This window comes from Lissotriton helveticus, chromosome 12, assembly GCF_964261635.1.
Source record: "Lissotriton helveticus chromosome 12, aLisHel1.1, whole genome shotgun sequence".
Lineage (NCBI taxonomy): Eukaryota > Metazoa > Chordata > Amphibia > Caudata > Salamandridae > Lissotriton > Lissotriton helveticus.
This window is the reverse complement of record NC_136073.1, coordinates 360,362,272-360,386,214: the sequence shown is the minus strand read 5'-3', so window position 1 is coordinate 360,386,214 and position 23,943 is coordinate 360,362,272. Positions and strand designations below refer to the sequence as shown.

The 23,943-nt window shown below is 45.3% G+C and overlaps 1 protein-coding gene across 3 annotated transcripts in view; it reads left to right on the top strand.

Moving 5' to 3' along the window:
• MYLK3 (myosin light chain kinase 3) overlaps positions 1 to 23,943 on the top strand; it is a 557,372-nt gene that overhangs the window by 480,714 nt on the left and 52,715 nt on the right. For all 3 annotated transcript variants that reach the window (XM_078668257.1, XM_078668255.1, XM_078668254.1), the window contains exon 11: positions 4,280 to 4,432. In XM_078668257.1, coding sequence (XP_078524383.1) covers positions 4,280 to 4,432 — 153 coding nt within the window. The remainder of the gene's footprint in view (positions 1 to 4,279; positions 4,433 to 23,943) is intronic.

Below are 23,943 nucleotides of genomic sequence, written 5' to 3'. Positions count from 1 at the left end.
TCTCCACGCTCCCGTGGTCACCCGTACCAGGGCCCCGCGCAGCACACCAGCTCCAATTGACCGCTTCTCTCCTTCGGTCCCTTTCAAGGAGGTCCGCAATGTCGCAGGCCCTGTCGACTGCCAACAGTGATCCACTAAGCACACACAGAGACAGCTTCCTTACTGTGTTGTGGGCCGGCGCGATAGCTGGCGAAATTCAGCGCGGACCAGTGCCTTAGCGTACCTAGCGGTTAGCGCTGCAGGTCCCCCGCACCGCCACACGGGTCCCCCCCGTCTTCACCCGGGGGCGAGAATCGTTGCCGCACTGCTCAGGACCGGCAGACGGCGTCTCCTGCAGTAGGTCGTCTCCCGGGAGAGCCGCACCCCCAGAGCGGTCAGCCACGCTCCCCTGGGTCATCCGGGGTAGTTCTCTTGCGTCACCCCCTGTAATGGATTTGGGGCAGGAGTCCACAAAAGCTGCTCTCTGCAAATCCTCCGTCGTCAGGGCGCCCGCCAGTTAGTGCGGGGTGAGGGGGAGTCTCCTCCAGCTGTAGGCCACGGCCCTGGAGACGTCCGGGAGGCACACTCGGGGAGTACCGGTCCACCCCGGCCGCCCACTGAGTCCAGTGTGCACCACTGCTGTGTGACCTGATGCAGCGTCGCAAGGGTCCGCCGGGCGGAGCGTCTGGGTGAGGCAGCACCTCGATCTCGCTCTTCGGGCCTCCGGGCCCCACACAGGCTCGGCCTCAGGCGCCTCCCCCCATCGCTGTGGGCGTGGGGTTCCAGTCGCGGTCTCCCGGCTGCTCGGGTCCCGCTGTGCACCTCACCTTAGAAGCGTGACGGTGGGCGGGCGTGCTGTTGTCCGGAACGCGGCAGAGGTCCGGGACGCCACGTCAGTAGGCCGCGTCCCCGGCCTTGCGTGATGCCTTCCGGTCTTTAAGGGCTTCGGGCTGGCGTCGCCGACCACTGCCGGCGGTAGTCTCACACCCTTCCAGCGCTCGATCAGGGCTGTCGCTGGAGGTAAACAGCGCTCAGAGGCGCGGCGTCCTCGTCACCGCTCCACATCCGATCCAGCGCAGGCCGCTTCACCGGCTGGACGTCCGTGAGGCGCACACAATGGCCGCCATCCGGGATACGCCGCTCCCAGGAGTCTCCCAGGTGTCTTGCGGGAGTCGGGAGGACGCCCCTCGGAGAGCCACCGGAGATCGCAGGGAACCGTAAGTGCTTCAGTGCGATCTGGGGGGGAGATCTGTGCTTATTTACGATTTAGGGGCCTGAGGGTGGAGGAGCTCACGGCGAACGCGTCCGTTCAGCTCGCCATCTTGGCCACGCCCCAAGTGTAGTGATTTAGAGAGATATAGTGAACCTATATCTAAGTAAGTGGTGCAAGCACCAGCTTACACAGGTTGCTGTTGCAGACCTGTGGTGTCATTTTCAATGGCCTCTCATGGTTGGCATAATACATGCTTCAGTCCATGGGAGGCCTCTGGGGTACCTATGCCCTGGGTACACAGTGTACCATATACTATGGACTGATAAGGGTACCCCAGTATCCAATCTGGAGTGCACTTAAGTACATGCATAGCATGTTAAGGAAGAAAGCAGATAGTCTGGGGTCCTGGATAGCAGGATCCCAAGTCAGACTAGTCCAAAAAACAGTGTGACATCAGCAAAAAGTGGGGGTAACATTAAGAAACAGATACTACTTTCCTACAGTGGGGTCCCCAAGATTTGGGATGGAGGATGAAGTGGGTGCCTCCTCAGAGTCCAGGTTAGGCTTATTAAAGTGGTGTATAATAATAGACAAATGTATAAAGCGCATGGCTACACTCACTAGTGTGTCCCCGCGCTGCGGGTGAATGACAGTATAATTGCCTGAGTAGTGTAGAAAAGGCCTCAGTGTTTCATTTGATAGAGGTTTTGTTAGCACCATCATCTAAATCAGGCCTTGCTGGACTGTGTAACTATTTGCATTGTAGTTTTATAGCTCTGAAATACACGGCACTTTGTTCTCTATATTTCATCTTGCTCACTGAATGTAATTCACCTCTTTCCTGTTGAACTGGGCTCTAAAATGTTACAATCTTTTAAATGACGCTCTTATTAAAGGGGTACCCGGTGTATTATTATTTTTTTCAGCAGGAGTTGGGAAGGGGTTAACTCCATAAAATGACAAAGCTGCCATTCCAATTCTTCTGTAATAGCGCCTGGTAGCTGTTCAGAGTGAAGACTGCACCTTCACCCTTTGTTAACATGAACTTTATGCTCCAGTACCCCTAGACCATGGGTCACACAACTTGTATTCATTGTGGCACAGACCTCCTGCAGGCAGGTCCTCTGTTTTTGTCAAACTAGAGTCAAACAAGTAGCTTATTGTAATAAAACGGCAACTTATGATGTGTGTTGTCTCATTGGCAGCTAATGTTCCAGTAAATCTTTCATAGAATTGTCACTCTGCAGACAGATCTGGGTATTGGGGCCTAAAGTAAACATGCTTGGCTGCTAACAGCTAATGTTTCTGTGCTCAAGCTGTTGCTGCCAAAATCAATAACAATAAAGTGTTATTACAAGAATGACTTTGATTGCATACAAAAAGCTGAACTAGCAAGAACATATTGAGGCCTGCAGGAATAAACAAATGATTATACAGGGATATTTCTGACTATGAGGGTTATACAGGAACATTAGCCGTCAGGGAGATAGCACACATCATTAAAAGTGTCTGGACTCATAAACAACACAGCACTGGACTGATAAACACCACCTGACTTGGAGAACCTGTGCCCTTCACAATGAATCGATACAAGCTGTGTAACCTACCTTGAGGTTGGTTCCTGTCATCAGCGGCCCAGATGCTCCACGCAAATTCACTAGAAAATGAAGGGAGCATAAAGTTCACGTAAACAAAAGTTGAAAAGGCCGTCTTAACTGCGAACAGCTACGTGGACCTAGGCTATTGCAGATGAATTGGAATGGCAGGTTTGTTCTTTTAAGTAGTTAACCACTTCCTAACGCGTGCTAAAAACATTAACACTTGATTACAAGGCCTCACTCGCTCCCTTCATCCTCAGGCAACACACTTGCATAAACGACATGGCGGGTGGGTAGACTACCCACCCGCCATGTCGATGGGTGAACCTGATGAGCAGTGTCTAATAGGCTTTCTTTTCTGTAAACAATAAAAAAACAGACATTTGGTGTTTATGATGTTGACTATTTGAGCTGTTTGTGTTTTACTTCATAAAGGATTTGATTTGTAGATAATTTACAACAGTGTGCATTACAGTATGGCCAGTCAAGCAAACGTGCTGATGTATGTTGCAAGGTACCTATACAATCTATGCAGTGGGCTCTCCTTGGATGCAAAAAGATCCCCTCATTCGCCTATCAAAAGAGCCAACAGTTCCAATGTTGCTTATGTTTGCCTACAAACATGATGGCTGCTCACAAATCCAAATAAATTGACTAGAAAGAACCATTGTGAAATGTATTAGGTCTGTCTAAGAAAAGGTTCCTCTTGCAGGTTGTATTTACACATCATCGATTAAAGCAAATGTCTGTCCCTTCATGGATGCCCTCATGATAGGCTGTTCTTTAATGTAACCCGCCAATGATGTGAGGAAATGTCTGACCCTTCTTGGACGCTGTCATGATAGGCTGTTCTTTAATGTAACTCACCAATGGTGTGAGGAAATCCCAGACCCGACTCATGCTTTCCTTCCTCCTAGTGAACAACCACACAGTCTACACTTTGACAACTAACTCCAACTCATTGTTATCCTTGTATATTTAATCAAAAGGCCATCTCCAACCTGCTGTTAACTGAGCTCACGTCAGCCAAGCCCTTTTTGCATCTGTGAAAAAATGGCCATGGTTTCTAGTGCTACTGACAATGAAATACATCCCTTCCACACTCACAAATGGATCTAATGTATAGATATATTCATTATTTTACCATGTACCTCATTCAGTTAATCAGCTTCAAATGAAAGAAGAGGGAACTGGTCAACATAAGGAGTAATCTGCCAGTCTGTTCATTGCAACAATTGGACAAGGGGTCACGTGCCAGTGAGGTCAGAGGTAGCAGTTCTCAGCATCACCGTGTACCAACGTCAGATAAATGACTACTTTCCATGATAAAGTTTGTGTGTATAGTTTTTGAAAAATGATTGATTTTTAATAAATATTTTATAACTTTTGAGGTGATCAAGCAGTGTTTGATTGGGGAGATTGTCAACTTCCTGTTCGAGATTGTCAACTTCCTGTTCGAGATTGTCAACTTCCTGTTCTTGACTTTCAGGCTCAGCGGCTTATCACCTTTTTTGGGCGAGAATGATACCGAGACCATGAATTACATCGTCAACTGCAACTGGGATTTTAACGCGGAAGCGTTTGAAGAAGTCTCTGAAGAAGGCCGCGACTTCATCTCCCAACTCCTAGTGAAAGAGAAGAGGTACTTCACAGGTCAATTGAACCGTCTTAAGAGCGCTACAAAAATGTAATTGAAAGAGTGCTCATGAGGGCAAGACGCTTGATTCATGACAGGCCATTTTCCTATTACCTGCGATGCAATTGTAAAAGCAAAAAGAGAAATTGCTTACATTTCGGGCGGCTCTCTCTGCCACCGGCCATAATTCATATCCTCCAGGCGTGGGCTGCGGAGCTCAGTGGGTGCCAATTTGCTTTTATGTATAATGCCAGAAAATGTGAACTTTTACATTCAGGTTAAAACGAAGGCGGAAGCCATCTTCTCTGCGTGGCCTTTGAGAGCGGTGATATCTATCACCCACATGGAGGGTTACCAGTGCAGTAGCAAAAAAAATCCAAGATGCGAATGCAATTTCTTTTTCGTCGGATTTCTGAATATTTATAGAATTCCGACGTGGTTATTCAATTTGGGCTTTGAAGAGCCCTCAACAGTTATATTTGCTAATGAGACCAGAGAGACATTTAACAGCTTGCTTCCAATTAAATGCGAGACGGGAAGGCCTCAGATTACCCTCGGTTCCTCTCCAGAACTACTGAGGTGCTGCTGTTCAAGTGGACAAGCACTTAAAAAGTTCTGTCTGCACGTCAAATGTAAAAAATACAAGGCTGCACCTCTCTGCCCTGAGCCTCACAGATGGGGGATTTTAAGACCTTTTGTCAGGCGAGAGTAGGTGCATGGGTGAAAAGATTAGGGCCTACGCAATGATGACCTCTGACATTTTTTTTCAGGGAGAGAAAGCATTCCATCCCTAACAAGCATTCTTGGCGCTTTAGCAGCAATTTTCATCAGTTTCCTCGATTCTGCCTTATAAAATTGTCATCTATTTTTTTTGCTTTTGGGGAGTTTTTTGTATGGCTCAATCTGAAGAAAATGGAAAGAGGCTAGCAGGCAGCAATTGCATGCTGGACTTAGATGCGCACTACTTTGAAAAATAAATAATCCTTAACAAATTTTAAACCATGTTTCTGGCACTTTTATCGTGCGATTTATTCTAACCTTACATAAAGCAGTTAGAGTTTCAACTTTATTCAGTTCCAAAGAAAAAACATGAAAATTCAATTCAAATAATTTGTATAATACATGACATTGCAATAAACAATACATTCTTTCAAAGATGGATGTCGATGGCCCAATGCATTTCGGGACTTATATGTAGTCCCTTCGTCAGGGGCAACACTAGAAAAGAAGTATGTAACAGGCACATGAATCCATGTCCATTAGCTGAGTACATGAAATATACAAGGAGTTGTAAATTCTCACATTTCTGAGTGATTTAATTGGCTAGAAAATGATGTGAATAGTAAAGGACAGCCTCTACCCATAGAGCACCCTAATGTGAAACAAACTTAATCAAAAAAACTCACTCCAATAGTAGAATTCAAGCCCTATCTGGGTGTTGAACGAAAACAACCTTTGTCCTGAAATCAAAAAATGATAACTAGATCAGTCACCTCAATATCGGTAAAAGTCAGCATAGTTGTGGAAAACCGAAAGGTACTTACGTTCCACTGGTGAGTAAACTCTATGATACACGTAATCACTAGATGCTTCAATGGAGCGCCAGCAATCGCACTCAGAAACTCCCTGCTGTTAAACAGAAAGACAACCGTCGGTCAGCCCAAAACGCTGCAAGCGAAGAAAACTTCTCAATATTCACCAACTGAAGCCGCTCTTACCGAAGTTCAACCGTCTATGTTTTCGTCCATGCACTTGAACGTATTCGGTCACATGATCGTAACGTCAACAAGACGCTTAAAAACATTGCTCCGACAGCCCCCTGTTCCACCTGATTAGGCAAGGCGTATGCCGCTACCACGTCATCGCGTGAGCGTGCTAAACATTGTCATGGTAACCCAGTGATTAGAACCCGGCGAGTTTCAACAAATCTTTATTTAAACCTCTAATCAACTATGTTGAATGTGCAAATGTACTACTACTATGTTCAATCCTAAGCGTGGTTTCAAAGTACCAATGTGCCTCAAGTACAACCCTTGATAATAATTCAAACCATAAATTAGATAGCCAATCTAAAAATAACCAGCTATGATTTCCAAAACTAGAAGAATGTGAACCCAATAAATCCAGCTGCATGAAGTGAAAAAGAATAAAGAAAATAAGAAGATGGAAACGTGAAGTGACAATCATCAAATTAAACCACAAGTTATCATGTACATACATTTGTATTCTCAGCCGTTAGAAATATCAGCAATAAACATCTAGACAATTTGGTGTGTACAAAAAGCAACTGAGCTCAATCCGGTCATTAAGACCGCCAGGGGTCAAAGAGTTTAGCCTTTTTATCCAATATGTCTCCCTTTGGAGTAGTTTTTTCTTTATGCCAAGACCCTCTTGTATTGTTACTGCCTCAATAATCTGAAACCTGATCTGGGCAATTGTATAATGTTTATTAACCCAATGCATTGCTAATGGTGAGGTTGAAGCTTTATTCCGAATTCGACTTTTGTGCTCGGTGATTCTTGTCTTAATTTTTCGTTCGGTTTTGCCCATATACAGCAAACGGCATGGGCATTTAATGACGTAGATGACATGACTACTGTTGCAATCACCCTCAAATTGTAGTTTGATCTTTTGTCCAGTGTGTGGATGAGAGATGCTGTTACCAAGAATGACATTGTTGCAGTGTACGCAATTCGCGCATCTGCGCATTCCTTTATTCTCTTTTGGTTTATCTTTATTTTTGCATTGATTTAACAGTTCCTTTATGTTTTTTGAACGAGTGTAAGCGAATAATGGTCTTTCAGCATAAATGTTTCAGGCTGGGGGTCGCGTTCTCCAGAACTACTGAGGTGCTGCTGTTCAAGTGGACAGGCACTTAAAAAGTTCTGTCTGCACGTCAAATGTAAGTAATACAAGGCTGCACCTCTCTGCCCTGAGCCTCACAGATGGGGGATTTTAAAACCTTTTTGTCAGACGAGAGTAGGTGCGTGGGTGAAAAGATTAGGGCCTACGTAATGATGACCTCTGACATTTTTTCAGGGAGAGAAAGCATTCCATCCCTAACAAGCATTCTTGGCGCTTTAGCAGCAATTTTCATTAGTTTCCTCGATTCTGCCTTATAAAATTGTAATCTATTTTTTTTGCTTTTTTTTTTTTTTTAATGGCTCAATCTGAATAAAAGACATAATTTAGACCATGGTGGATGGCTCACCTGGTCCAGGACCGCCCAGCATATTTTGGGAGCCGCGCAGTGCCTGGCAGGTATCTCACTACCTGAATGCATCCGTCGGTGTGATAGGTGTGTTGCAGGCAGTGAGGGCAGTTTGCCCAGTGTAAAACAATTTTCTACCCCTGCTTGTCATGTTTTCTGTTTTTTCAAAAACTCCCAAAGTGAGAGTTCATAAAAAATAAATCAATGGTCCTGACCAGCAGGGACTTTTCTCCTTTCACCGGGGGCTTCTGTAAGCTTTCATTGCTTCGGTCAGACATGCATCTCATGTCAGCCCCAGACAGGGGAGACAAGTGTGAGTCTACTCCACTCTAAACAAGAAAGGGCACCTGTCGCTTGGTGACTCAGTGGCAGACAACATTCAGGTAAAGGGCTTCTGACAGCAGAGCCAGCTGATATGCTGTCATTGCAAAGCCTGCTGTTCCCCACGACAAAATGGGACAGAAGAACTGCGTTGTTGGTAGACGAGCCATCTGCCATTTCTTTGTTTAATTCCTCACATCTGCCAGTCTCCAAATGGAACCCTAAATCTTTGGCACGTATAAAACACATTTGAAAAAGCAGTATTTGGAAAGTCCTCCTGTTTATTACCCACAATGTCCCTTTTCAGGTCTGCCTGAGCCACACGCTTTTGCTTGTGGTGGCCTAGAACTTGCGGTTACGCGCGCAGGTGCGCGCTTATAAGCAGAGGCGCCATCTGACTTTCCTCGTGATGCTCATGAAGCGCATCGCTCACAGCGCGCAATCGCGATCACTTTCACTTTCGTGGCCGCGTCACTTTCACGGCCAAGCATGGATCTTGCGTTTCTCCCACTTCTTGAGCACAACTGGCACCAGTTTAAATCATTTGTTTCTATCCAAAATTCACCTGAAGTAATTCACTTCACTTTTACATGGCGGAAGGCTCAAATGCTTGATTTTGATTCTTTTATTTTCAGGTTAAACATGCCCCTGATGAAGGGTCTTCGACCCGAAATGCATTGTGATAATTGAAACGAGATATAAAATTTAAAATATAAAATATATGTGATACCATGAAGCAGTTTACTTCAATTACATGATGTACATTCACATATGAACATTTTCATAATGATGCTGAAACATCCAATAAAAAGAAATCTTTCTGGTTAAAGAAACAGTGAACATTTGTGGAATTTATTTTAACTTGAAAAAAGTTATTCTAACTGAATAGGAGTGCAACAGGGGGACACTAAGGAAGTCAAATCTTAGTGCTTTATCTTGATTGTTAAAAGGAAGCAAGGGCTCAGAATTTTCTCGGTTTGAACTTTTGTTTTGTATCGACTGAGTAGCTACATTTCTAGTGCCTCAGCTGCCCTCCGAGCCACCACTGCAAATGAGGCAGTCTCATCTGTTGTTGGCCCAAGCGGTAAGTCAAGCTCAACATCAGGGGATGTGTCAAGCCCCATGGGTCTTCTGTAAGTTGATGTATAAAGTATCAACAGTATAGTTAGGGGGGAGCAAATTATTCACCAACCATCATCAACACCATCTTGGCCCCCCCCCCTACTCTGGCACAGGATCATAGAGCCAAGGCGGTAACGGAGCCTCTAATGGTAGGTGGGGCATGCAGAGTGACTGCGTTGGAGACAAGATGCGGGCCGACTGGTTACACTTTGGTTATTTTGTAGCCGACAATGGAGGCCTCGAACTGAAGTTGGTCTGGGTCCGACACTAGCATTGGCACTGGATCACCCTCTGGCTTGAAACCTGTCCTTTGGGGTGAGAACATTGTTCCTAGGACACTGGTGAAATAGTGAAGAAGTCATCAGAAAACGGACAAATTTTGGAGCGGAACTTTGGATCCATCTCGGAAGGTGAAGAGAGAAACTAAATGCACCAGTGTTTATATGCGACTCCATTCCGTCACTTCTGGGGCAGTATGGAGTCAGCGTACAGCTGTACGACATCACCTATCAGTTCAGACCATTGCTGCGGACAAAGATTTCCAGATCCAGTCTGGCATCTTGGGAGTATTCTAAAGTGGGGAATCTGCGGCTAGAATATCCATGAAAAGGCAGCCATGTGAATCTACTGGTGTCTTTACGAGGAGCCTCATTGGCTTACTCTTAGTCTCATCCCATGACTCCTTGTCCTGAAGTTACACCACTACAGAATGCCCACCTTCACAACTCTACTTAGTACCTTGTGTGGGACTTTTTCTTGGGTGTGGCGGCATGTTTGCTAATAATCTGTTGGGTGCCATAGTTTACAACTGATATCCCTTGGCCACCAATAATATTTTACTCAAATTGGAGCACAACAAAGTTAATCCATGAAATCACTTGACTCTCTCTACGTCGCAATGGAGCGTTGACAAGGGATTACCGCAGTAGGGGTTAGAAACTCAGATACAGCTGAGTCTCCCCTAGTCGCATATGGTGTGGGGTTCCTGTAGATATAAGGCAAGTACTAATAAAATATATTTTTGTAAGTCCTGGTGCTGGAAAAATGGCCCAAGTCATTTTTCCATTGCAAACCCCTGTTACATAGGGTAGCAGGGTATAACGTTATTTATTAATAACTATTGATAGGAGAGGGATAAAAATGCAATTCAAAGACTTCCCAGAATGGTATTAATAAATCCAACAATATCATATTGTTGAATTTCTCCTAAAGTGTACATACAAGAAGTTATACGACTTTCTTGTTTTAAGGTTCAAATTCAGCCTTTCAGTGATCTGCCCTGATTAGTCATAGTTTAGTGGATTAGCCAGGCTGCCTTGAAGAGGCGATAAAGAGCCCCTGGGGTTAACCAGCTCTGCTGGCAGGGCAGTGTGCTGTTCCATAGAATGCCAGGCCAGGGGTCATAAACTATGCTCTTCAAAGGGGAGAGCAGAGACCATTGTCAGTTACAGCTCTGAACTTCTCACCTTAGGCGGATGGTAGGATTAAGGAAGGTATGAGCAGATGCAGGGGGGAGAGTTTGAGTAAATTAGCCATCCTAGGGGTGTGCTTAGCCAGTTCTTACATCTTTGCTGGAAAATCAAACATTATGGATTTGGAAGATTTGATGCACTCTGGGACAAAATAATGCCACACTCTACAGGATGTGGTCATAACTTTGAGGAGTTACCCATCTCTCATTGGTCAGAAGTGGCCTCCTCCACAACCTTGAGAACTTGGAATAAGTATCTGAGAGGGGCAGAGCCCTCCAGATCTGCTGCTTGAAACTGAAGAGAATCAGAAGGGTCTGTCCGCTCTGAAGATTTTGAAGTGCATTTCCTAAGGACAGGACTCTGAGTTTGCGCCTTTTTGCACCATTGGAAGCTACAGCCCTGTAGATCAAACATGCTTCAAAAGGACTAAAGAGTGGACTTCCTGCAAGCTAAAGATTAACAGAGTTCACCTGGACATCCCCACAAAGAATTCCCAGCCTGGAGTACCAGTTGATTTGTAAGGTTTTTGTTCAAGTGGATTGCAGAATTGAAGTTTCACACTTTCAAGGACCCTCTTGGAGATTCCAGAACCTTGGATTGTGTGTTAGATACTTTGGGACCCGCAAGCAGAACTTCAGGAAGGAGTACGTTCTAACTGGACCCCGCCTGCTGGAGAAGACGGCACAACACAGTGGTGAGATTCTCCAGAACAATTTCGAAAGGTGTGTCCCTGTTAGAGAAAACAAAATAACTAAAAGGGGCACTGTTGGCTTCTAAGCACTAGAAAGTGACTAATATTTAAAATTCATATCTCTGCTTCCCTACAGTGGATTCTTTTCATTTTGGTGTCATTTAAAAGATACAAAAAGTATCTATTCTAATAAATTGGTGTTGGACTGTTATTTTGTGTTGTGTCTTAAATATGTACTGAAATGGTGTTTTTGAATGCTTTACAGCCTGTCTGCTTGCAGGCACGTTACCAAGGGTTGAGCATAGGAATAATTTTCTAAGACCTATGCTGAGTCCTATCATGTGTTAGTGGCCTTATTGCCAGTGGCAGACCTACATTTGCCCCTACCAATAATCCACTTTCCAACATTTGGTGCTCAGCGGTGTGGATGAGGTCTTGTCTTTAAAAGTACACCTTTCAGTAAAGTGAATTAAGATTATAAAAATCCTCTAAATTGCCTTAGAACAAAACTTTTGAGTTTGATTTTTGGAATTTGGACTAAACTGTTTTTAATCCATTGTTTTGATTTTCCCAAATTGTTTCTAAGTCTGTTATGCCTAGTTTTTGTGACCCAAAACTAGGGAACCATGGAGCTGGACCTGGCTATACTGTCCCAGTTCAAGATGGCTGATCTTAGGATACAGTGTAGGCTTAGGTGACTGCCTGCTTCCAAGAAGCTTAGGAAGGCAGGGTTGCTTGAGTCCCTAAAGGCCTGGGCCAGGTCAGCTGCGGAGAACCCAAGGGGGGGTGGAAAGATGATCCCCCCAACCTCACCCAAGAGAGGGGTGAGGATGAGACCTCTTCCATTGTGACTAGTGTTAGCCAGGTGAAGCAAGGTGGTGGTGGGCATGGGGAAGGGTCCCTTACTCAGATACCACTACTGTCCCTTGCAGAGAGACAGCTTCAGGCTGAATTCGAGTTAATTGCCTTGGAGAAGGAGAAATTCGAATTGGCTATGAGAAAATGGGAGAGGGAGGAGGAGAAGAGGAATGGTGGCAGCGAAAGTGAAGAAGATGTTGTGATGTCATGGGGTTGGCATATTTTAACCTAAACTTCCTATGGGCATGGTGCCCAAGTACACTGAGGGGGATGACATTGAAAAGTGGCTAGCAGCTTTTGAGAGGGCCCTTAGAATGAGTAGGGTTCACTCTAGGTATTGGGGTGCACTCCTGTGGGAGTTGATTCCAGTAGCTGGGAGGGATAGGCTCCTGACCCTGAAGAGAGAGGATGCTGAATCATACCAGCAGATGAAGGCATGCTTAGTCAAACGATTTGGTCTGACTCCAGAGCAGTACAGGGTGAAGTTTAGAGGCACCCAGAAATTGAGTTCAAAGTCTTGGGTAGACTTTATCGACGTTTCAGTGAAGGCACTGGAAGGCTGGATTGTTGTTAACACTGTTGACACATATCAGGGATTGTTTAATTTGTTTTTGAAAGAACATATTTTGACTCATTGTGCAAAAGAGAAGTTACGCAGTATCTAGTGGACTCTAAGCTGACAGACCCCAGAGAGCTGGGAGAAGCAGCTGATGAGTGGGTGAGAACCCGTGTTTCCATTCAGCACCAGGGGAGTGACCAGAAGAAAGGAGGACAGATCCCTCCCCAGGGGAAAGCCCAGGGAAAGGAAGGTCAAAACCAGAAGGAGTCCTCCAAAGACCCACAAAAACCTGCACAAGGAGGGGGGCCCGAGACAACCCAAATTCAAAGGGAGGTGGAATCAGGGAAAGAATGGTAGGTTCTTTGATCCCTCAAAAGTGGGTAGGTGCTTTGACTGTAACCAGCCAGGGCACAAACAGGGAGATGCTGTCTGTGCCAAGAAGCTTCCCCCTAAGGGGCTATCCATAGGGATTGCCAGTGTCAGTGTAGGGGTGGAGAGTGGTGCCCCAGAGAGGGGTAGTCAGGTGGTGGAAGCAACCTTAGTGTCTGTGGGTGGGGTGAATATTGCTACCCTTGCTGCCTTACTTCCAAACATGGGGACACGCACAGGCAGATGCCTAGAGTGAATGGATTGAGGTGGAGGCTATCAGAGACACTGGGTAACTATGGTCCTGGATGAGCTGGTACCCCCAGAGAGGTTGTTACCTGGTGAGTTTCACCAGGTGACTTATGCAGACAGCACTACCAAACTCCATCCTATGGCTGTGATGGATTTGGAAGGGGGAGGCGTGACAGGCACTATGAAGGTAGCTGTGTCAAAGGTGCTCCCAGTCCAGTGTTTACTGGGCAATGATCTTGAAGCCTCTGTGTGGTCAGAGGTGGAGAGAGAACTCCATATGAAAATATTGGAGCTCCCTGAGTGGGTATGTGCTGTACATAGGTCACAGACCAGCCAGAAGGGAGGGGCTGGACACCTGGACCCCGGAACAAAGGGCCAAGCATCCAAGGACAAGGGTACGGGGCCTGGTGTGCCAGCCCAAGGAACTCCAGATGTGCAGGAATAATCTACCCTGATGGGGAGGATCTGGCCTACGAGGGAGGGCCAGAGCTGTCAGATTTGGCAGAACTGACAGGAGCAGGTGGACCCTCCAGAGAGGAGTTCAGTAAGGGACAGCGTGACTGTCCCACCCTTGAGAGCTTGAGGCAGATTGCTTCTAAGCAAGAGGAGGGGGATGACAGTGGGTTTGACAAACTCTACTGGGAAGATGGACCGCTTTATACTGAGGCCAGAAACCTCAAGGAGGGGGCCAAGAGGAGGTTCATGGTGTCCCAGAAGTACAGATAGTTCATCCTGACTTTGGGTCATGATATCCCCTTGGCAGGACATGTGGAACAGACAAAGACATGGAACCGGTTGGTGAACCATTTCTACTGGCCCCATATGTCTGAAAAGGTAAAGGAGTTTTGCAGCTCCTGTGTCACCTGTCAGGCCAGTGGCAAGGCAGGGGGCTAGACAAAGGCTCCCCTAATACCACTGCCCGTGACTGGGGTTCAGTTTGAAAGGGTGGGGATGGACATTATTGATCCCCTGGACCCACCTACTGCATCCGGGAATAGGTATATCTTAGTGGTAGATGACCATGCCACTAGATACCCTGAAGCAATCCCTCTGAGAACCATTGATGCTCCTGCAGTGGCTAGAGCACTGCTTGGTGTGTTCACCAGAGTAGGTTTTCCAAAAGGGGTGGTGTCAGATAGGGGCACACACTTCCTGTCTAGCTATCTGACTGCTGTGTGGGATGAGTGTGGTGTTTACTACACATTCACCACCCCCTATCACCCACAAGAAAATGGTCTTGTTGAGAGATTCAACAAAACCCTGAGGGGTATGATAAATGGGTTGTCAGAGAAGCTCAGGAGGAGATGGGGTGTTCTCCTCCCATGCTTACTGTTTGCCTACAGGGAGGTGCCACAGAAAGGGGTTGGTTTCAGTCCCTTTGAGTTGGTGTTTTGACACCATGTGAGGGGGCAATTGAGCCTGCTAAGAGAATCTTTAGAGAAGCCTCTTAAAGAAGCAAAGGACAATGTGCTGGACTATGTGCTAGGCCTGGGATTTAGGATGGCAGAGTACATGTACAAGGCAAACAGGAAAGAGCTCATAAAGCACTGGTATGATCAAAAGGCTACTATGCCTGAGTATACTCCAGGACAATTGGTGTGGGTGTTGGAGCCTGTGGCTCCCAGGGACCTCCATGACAAGTGGAGTGGGCCCTATCGAATCTTAGAAAAGAAGGGTGAGGTTACCTATTTGGTTGACCTTGGCACCCCCAGGAATCCTCACAGGGTCCTAAATGTGAATAGATTGAAACCCCACCAAGACAGGGCAGATATGACCATGTTACTGGTCACTGATGAGGGTGTGGAGGAGGAAACTGAGCCTGTGCCCGACCTCCTCTCCACTAATGTGCAAGATAGGTCAGTGGGGGTAGTTGTACTCTCTCCCAAATTGACAGACTAGCAGGACAGAGACTGTAAGTAAGTGCTGGAGCAGTTTGCTGGCCTGTTCTCTTTGACCCCAGGCATCACTGAGTGGTGTGTGCACCACATTGATACTGGTGACAGCCTACCAGGCAAAAATAAACTGTACAGGTTGTCTGAGCATGTCAGAGCCAGCATTAAAGCTGAGGTTGCTAAGATGCTGGTGTAGTAATCAAAAATCCACTTCTCAGGGTTTCCACTGATACTTAGTCCATTTAAACCAACAAAGAAGAAATTGGCACAGAAGCTGAAATATAACAGAGAGTTTTATTACCCTCAAATGAGGTGAGACTACGTCACACAGAAGCCTTAGCAACTGAATGAGCAGTCTAAGGAGTACAGAACACTGGGGCCTTATATATGTGAGGGTTATATACTCAGCATAAAACCAAGGGGCAGTCCTGGCTCATGTAAGCATGCAAAATGACCAAGATGGACATGCAAGATCTACTTGCTCAACAAAGTGGGAGGAGAGTTACTTCTCCATTCAGCAGCAAAAATAGCCTGACAGTTATACTAGAGAGGCAGGTGCATTCTACTAGCTAGGCCCTTCTGGGCATGTGCGAAGTGGAGGATGCTGAATATAGTTTGCTCTAGGCAGACTACAAGAGCAGTTAACAGAAAGGTAGGACAGAGCACATGGCAGACAAAATGGCCGCCAGAAATACAGAATGGCTTTCAGCTCATGCTAACAAATCTGTCCAATATTTAACACTGGATTTGGGGGTAATTGAACCGTCTGAGAGTCCATGGCCAGTCCAGTGGTGTTGGTACCTAAACCTAATCCTCTGGGGGACCCAAGGAGTTACGGTTCTGTGTGGACTACAAAGTATTGAATGCAGTCACAAAGACTGACACTCACCCTATACCTAGAGCTGATGAGCTCATTGATAGGTTAGGGGTTGCTAAGTACTGGAGTACTTTTGATTTGACTTCAGGTTACTGGTAGATTGCCCTCACTGATGGAGCAAAGGAGAGGTCAGCATTCTCCACACCAGAGGAACATTATCAGTTCAATGTAAAGCCCTTTGGCTTAAAGAATGCACCTGCCACCTTCCAAAGGTTGGTGAACATGGTCTTGTCTTGGTTGGAACAGTTCAGTGCAGCTTACCTAGAGGATATAGCCTGGGACGGCTCCTGGTGCCTGACCACACTGGGAGCAGCACCGACACCCACCGACCATGCACGCTGTGGTAAATAAATAAATTATTACCGGATCTATTTTTGACTATAATCGATAAACAGGTAGCTCAATAAATAAGAGTCAAGATTTGAGGTAGCTGAAGTTGACAGGCTTTAATCAAGCATAAAGGACAGGAACAGGACAGCCTGTACAGGAATAGGATGACAGGGCCCGGCAGCTGCCGGGGGCAGGATCTGGGAATGATGCGCATATGGGGTAACTTTTAATAACAGTACATTAGTATATATAGTTAAAAAAAATACATTGCATTCAATACAGTAGGCGTAGCAGTAGGAGTGGTTTGTAACAGTCGCGAAAGATAAGGGCAAAATGAGGTAACAAGAAGGCGTGTACAGGGCGTATACATAGACATGTGATGTAAACGTAACAGAATATGTCATAAACGGGGCGGAAACATGGAGGGGGCTACCTGAGCAGCTGGGACCTCTAACCTAGTGGTGCGCGCAAACGGGCAATGACGTGTTACCAGGGAGAACTGGGGGCTATGACTTCTGTGCTAGAAGAGGAGACTAAAGTCTGGAGTGTCAGAGCGACATGTACCTAGGCATATCTAGTATCTGGTGTTTAGAGTACATGTTGATAGAATCCAAAAGTTATCAGGGCAAAGGCTAACAGACACTAAGACTGGTGCATGCATTATTCTACATGTAGTTCGTGTGCGAGTAATATTCTATGAATATTAATACAGTATTTCTCTTACATGGAGACATAAAGGCTAGACAATGACGGAAACTATTGACGCGATTCAGTAGCTTAGGAATGCAGAGAAGGAGGGCTGAACTGATAACTAGAAACATAACATATTCTTGGCAGACTGAGAGGCAGAGCCAGGCTGGGCCGGGCACTGTGTGGCAAGATGTAAGTGAAGGGTCAGGGATACAGGTGGGGGCTGTATCGCTCCTCGGAGAGGGTTCAGGAGACAGGAGCTGAATCTGAGTCCGGGCCCTTTTGAGGCCTAGAAACGGGGACAATTCAATGAATTAACGTGCACACTGTGAAAATGTGGCAACGTAGGTTTACATAGGCCTAATATTCGTTGTTTTCACGAACACTGGAAACTGGCATACTAGAGATGGACACAACTGTAATTGCGTCTTTAATCGATCAGAGGGGAATACATGCATATCGATCATGCACATATAACATAAGATGGGGAACACGTAGGCACATACAACATGGCAAAATTTACTTTTCCACATTCCCTCCTTGTGCCCTACGTTTCCATCAGGAAACATCAATATTCATGATACCATCTATCATTTCATATAGCATCATTTGCTCGTCTCGAATTGTCTTGGAACGGGATTTAGGACTAGGAATACAAGAGGTAGCACAAATGCCGCAAATCGCAGGGCCACATTGTATACAGAGGCAGCAACTGAATATGATCATTACTGCAATACCTAGGAATGACAATACTTTCCATCCCCAGGCAGATATAATACTCCAGAGCCAACCGGACCATGTCCAGGTGCCTGGATTCTGGTGTAACTGATGGGCAATTTTATGAAGTCTGGTTATAGCTGAATAAACAGACGGCGCGTTATTAGGAATGAAAATGCAGCAACTAGATCCGATGACTCTACATGCTCCTCCTCTATCGGCCAGTATAACGTCAAGAACGAGACGATTCTGGAGCACGACAAATCTCATAGCAGATTGCTCTTCAGTTAAGTTACCTAGAGCGGAAGTAGTCTCATTCACTACTGCTTCAAGGGTTCTGGTTAACCTACGGATTAACTTACTATTCTGGACAGGTCCTATAAAGAAGAAGAAACCTTTATTGAAGTCTTGATATTGTTCTAGAGTAGTTTCAGTTTGATCGACAATTGGGGACTCGATCTCCCTTTTATGTCTGACGTGTACTAGATGTGTGTTTCTGTGATAATCAGATGGGGCTAGAAAAACTGGTGGCAGTAGGAAGGCAATATAACATGTTCCATCCCAATCGAGGGGCAGACGAACATATGCGGTCTGACCACAAACAAAATAAGAATGACGTGAGGCTTTGAAAATAGATTTCCCACTGTCACCATACTCGACAGTAGTAGTACAATCACTATGTCCTACATGTGCGGAACCATTCTTTCTGACACATAATTCGCCTTTGACTGGTAGTACTGAAATAGCAGGTAAGTCTGGAGTAGTATCAGACTGAACATTCAGGACCATAAAATTCGAAGAATAATTACCTAAATTATAAACTTCATTTTCTAGATCTAACCCTGTTCTGTGGGGAAGACCTTGCTTGTCTGGAAAACATGTTCTATTCAGAAGGGACATATCATTTGAAGATGACGTTAACATGGACCATGCTCCACACGAACCATTATGTGAAAACGGATAAGGGAAGAGTGGCAGAACTCCCTTCGGTGTCTGGAAAGGGGGGAGTCGACCACACACCCAACAATTAGTAGCATTGCTGGTCTGGTGTGAATAGTGTAACATTCTTATAAATGTATTGTTTCGCATAGCAAGACGATAGGATAACTCGTGAGGAGTCAGATCACTAAATGTGTGCTCTACTGTAGTATTAGAAAACTTATTTACATGAGAAATTGGAAAACATAAATGTAATGCATAACTTGTGCAGGTAACCATCAAACTTAGAAATAATATAAAACTTAGAAAAACGATACATCGGATAGAGTTTTGACTAACTCTCTCACTATGGGGGTCTATCTCATACATGTCAGATACCTGTCTAACCGTTTCACCCGAGAGGGACTTAGACAATTAAACTGGCTGACTTATTTTACTAGACCGTAGTTTTAGCTTATACTCCTGTTGCGGAGTTTTCTCTAACAGAGGAACTTTCAGTTCGGGTTTCAGATCAGTGTCTGGTTTCAGGCAGTCTTTCAGGCAGTCTTTAGAAATGTCCTTTGAAAATGTTTTTTTCTCGGACTCCATGGAATTTCTTTATATGGGACAGATGGACCCACCCCTTGCGGCCTTCCAACTTCACGGCCGTGCGGGTGGTCAGGAGGACAAGTCGCGGCTCCTTCCAACGAGGCTCCAGCGGACTTGAACGATCAAAGTTCCTTACAAGGACGAGGTCGCCTGGAATGACCTCATGCGGTTTCACTTCAGTATTGTCTGGAAATGCAGCGGCAACCTGTGAACGACAAGAGTGTAGGGCAGACATCAAGGAAGCTAGGTAATCTGTCAACATATTACTGGAAACATCTGTAATACTACGGGGTCTAGGTGTACCCCACATATTTGGGGGGCGGCCGAATACGACCTCATAAGGGGACAGACCTGATCTGGAATGTGCGACCATTCGCATATAAAATAGAGCAACTGGCAGGGCAACTAGCCAGTCTACACCTTTCTCTTTGCATGTCTTGGCAATACGGATTTTCAGGGTTTGATTATGTCTCTCTACGAGACCGGCTGCTTCAGGATGGCGCACACAATGGAACTTCCACTGGTACCCTAACAGAAGGGAAACATGTTTCATAAGTTCAGATGAGAATGGCTGGCCGTTATCTGAATACACGACCCTAGGGAGTCCATAGCGGGGAAAGAATTCACGAACCAACTGCCTGGCAGTGGTCGCGGCTGTGTAATCTGGGACTGGATATGCTTCTGTCCACCTGGACAAAGCGCATACAACTACGAGGACATACTTGAAACCTCGACATCGCTCCATCTGAATATAATCCATCTGGAGGACTTCAAAAGGGTGGTCAGGAGGTTGGAATCCACCTTGTTCCACCGGGACACTTTTACCTGGATTGAACTGACAACATATCATACAGGTACGTACTTTCTGCTTGGCTGCAGCTCGTAAGTGCTTGTTGAACCAAAGGTTCTGGATACTGTCTAACATAGCTTTTTCTCCTAGATGTGCTGGACTATGTGCGGTATTAATAATGACTTGAACCATAGAGTCGGGGAGAAACCATGTGGCTTTTCCCTTCGTCAACCATCCTTGATCTGTCTGGACCCCTCCTTGTTCGGACCATTTCTTGATTTCTTCAGGAGTAGCATGTAACTGTATGTCTATGACATCTTGTGTAGGGTCCTTAACTGTCATACAAGTAGTCTGATCTGGAATGTCTGTCTGTGTCGTGTTAACTGGAATGTCTGGGGTCTGAGCTGTAAGCTTGGCTGTTCGATCTGCTAGATCGTTACCTTGGGAAATGATATCAGTAACTTTCGTATGTGCTTTGCACTTCATGATAGCGATAGCTGTCGGTAAATGTATTGCATCTAACAGAGCTTGAATGAGGAGACCATGCTGAATCTTGGTTCCATGAGAAGTCATGAAACCTCTCTCCTGCCAGAGCACTCCGAAGTCGTGTACAACTCCGAATGCGTAACGTGAATCTGTGTATATGTTTACTTTCAGGTTCTTGGCTCGTATGCAGGCTTGGGTCAGAGCAACTAGCTCTGCTGCTTGAGCAGACAGGGTGTCGATACGGTGTGTTTCAATAACTTCAGTGTCAGTAGTCACTGCATACGCGGCTACTAGTTTTCCTGTACTTGTTCTCATACATGAACCATCCACATAAAGTGTCAGGTCGGGATCAGGTAATGCAATGTCTGTCAGGTCTTGTCTTGGCTTGGTCATAGTGTTAATAACTTCCACACAGTCATGTGTGGCAGGATTTGAAGTAACTGACGGTAACAGTGTAGCAGGATTTAGAACGTTGCAGCGTCTGATTTCTATGTGTGGCTGGAACAATGTCAGTTCATAACCTGTTAAACGTGCAATTGTCAAGTGTTGAGTCTGTGTTCGGTTTAAAAGAACTTCCACGGAGTGTGGAACTTGTACTGTCAGGGAGTGTCCTAATACTATGGAATCACTTTGTCTGATTGCTAGAGCTGTGGCTGCAACTGACTTGAGGCACGCAGGCAAAGCCTGGGCTACTGGATCTAATGTGCTTGAAAAATAAGCACAGGGCTTGTACTGTCCTGCTTGATCTTGTGTGAGAACAGATAATGCAGTACCATCACGTTCAGTAACAAAAAGTGTAAAAGGCTTACTGTAGTTCGGTGTAGCTAGAACAGGTGCTTGGCATAAAGCTTTCTTTAATTCATTAAAACTAAGTGTATGTTCAGATGTCCAAGGGAGGACAGTCGATACGGCTGCCTCCTGTGTCGTTAACTGTATCAGTGGCTTGGCTAGAAATGCATACTGAGGAATCCATTGTCTGCAATAAGAAGTGAGGCCAATAAAAGCTCGTACCTCCTTCTGTGTCTTGGGCTGTGGAAGACTCGCTATTAACTGGATACGGTCTGGTGTCAACTGCCTACCCCACTTGGACAGTAAGTGTCCTAAGTATACCACTTGCTGGACACAGAATTGTAGCTTTGAAGGGGATACCTTGTGCCCCTGCTCGGCCAGAAAATACAGAACTGTAAGTGACGCTCGCTCGCAGTCACGTTCAGAACGGGCTGTGATCAGTAGATCATCGACATACTGGAGCAGGGCAGTGTCAGTTGGCATGTGAATATTGTCTAGTTGTCTCTTAAGTGCTTGACTGTAAATACTAGGACTTTCTGTGAAACCTTGAGGAGCTCGTGTGAATTTATAGCTCCTTCCATTTAAACAAAAACCAAAAAGGTACTGGCTGTCTGGATGAATGGGGACACTGAAAAATGCATTCTTGAGATCGATAACAGTGAAAAACGTAGCTTCGGAATCAATGGCTGTCAATAGGGAAGAAATATCTGGGACTACTGGATACTGGGGTATGATACATTTATTAAGCTCTCGAAGGTCAATCACTAATCGATATACTGGAGGTGCATTTGGATCAGTACGTTTCAGGACGGGAATGATAGGAGAATTACATACATTGGAGTCAGTTTTTACAACCACTCCTTGAGTAATGAGCTCGTCAATAATTTTGGATAAGGCTGCTACAGCCTCAGGTGGCAATCTGTACTGTCTGATTCGTGGCAAAACTATACCTTGCTTGAGAGTCACACGATGGGGTGTGATTTGCATATAACCAACATCAGTTGGACCTTGCGCCCATAAATGCTGTGGAACATTCAGTAATCTTGGATCAAAATCGCGTAATACATAGTGACCTTTAAAGTCGCGTAAAAACAATCGGACTCCTTCTGGGGAACAGCATATAACTGCTCCTAATTCTTTTAACGTCTTGATGCCTAATAAATTTTCGGGACATGCTTTTGTAAGTAACAAATCAGTAGTTCGGGACAATGGACCAACTTCTAGAGTAACTGGTTTTGAAATTTCATTAACAATCGGCTTTCCTGAAAATCCAAGGGAAACATTTTTAGAGCCTGAGAGCGGAGCCCCTGGAACCTCGTCATGACTGATAGTAGTCCTACTTGCCCCTGTATCAATCAAAAACTTTCTGTCTTTCCCTAATACTTGACTGTGTACATAGGGACCCTCTTGATCTACAGGTATCTCGATGAGAGGCAAGCCTACCTCCCTCTCTAGGCTGTTTAATGAATACTGTTGATACTCTGGATACTCTGTCTGGGCATACTGGTACATCTGTTGTGTGACATGCTGTGTTGCAGCGATAGGCTGCGGTGCTGGAACTGTCTGTTGTGCATTCTGGGGTGACTGAGAAGTCTGTGAAACTTGTTCTGGTCTAGGCGGACGTGGTCTTTCTTTAGTCTTGCCAGTAGCTATGTTGTGTTTCAGAACTGCACACTCGTTTATAAAATGACCTGGCTGTTTACAGTAATTGCATGTCCTTTTAGCAGGAGCTGCAGGATGACTGGCTTGATTCGGACCCCTCTTCTGACTGTCTTGTGGAACAGATTGTGCAACTAGTACTTTCATTTTCGTGTCTTTCATACGTCTCCTTTCGTGTTCTTGCTCTACCCTGATTCTGTTCTGGTGATACTGGAGCATCTGAAGCATTTGTGACGGAGTATTAGCTTGCCAACTACTTTCGACTTTCAATACTCGATTTTTAACTTGCGGACTTGAATTCTCGACTAGTTTAGTAACAAAAAGATGAGGGTACGATTCGCTACTTGTCCTCAGACCACTGTTAATAATGAAACATTTTTCAAATCTAGAATAAAAATCACTAGTGTCTTCATCCTGTTTCTGTTTACAAGCTGAGATTGCATCCCAATCTTCCTTTTTCGTGGCTAGTAACCTTGGCAAAACCTGAATCAATAACTCGGGCAATTCTTTAACTTTACCCCCAAGACCGGTACCTGGTACTCGTGAATTATCTTCAGCTTCTAGAGCTGTCCAATCTATCTTTTTCTCTCCCACCTCCCATTCCTTTTCCTTGAGTTTTTCATATACCCCTGCGGGCAACAGGACCTTTAACATTTTAATGACATCTGGATACGTATATTCTCCCATACGGAGCATGTCTTTTAGTTCGCGATGGAACCCTGCTGGATCTTTGTCGTGACAGGGAATTAATTTCTTCATCTCTAAGAGTTCCATCTTTGTGATAGGGTTGTAAACAAATACTCGTTGCATTTCACCACCCGCTGTCCTAACTGGGTGTACTTCTCGTAACGGATGCTGTCTATCTATGTAGAATGGTTTACTTTCTGGAGGTGAGACGTGAACAAAAT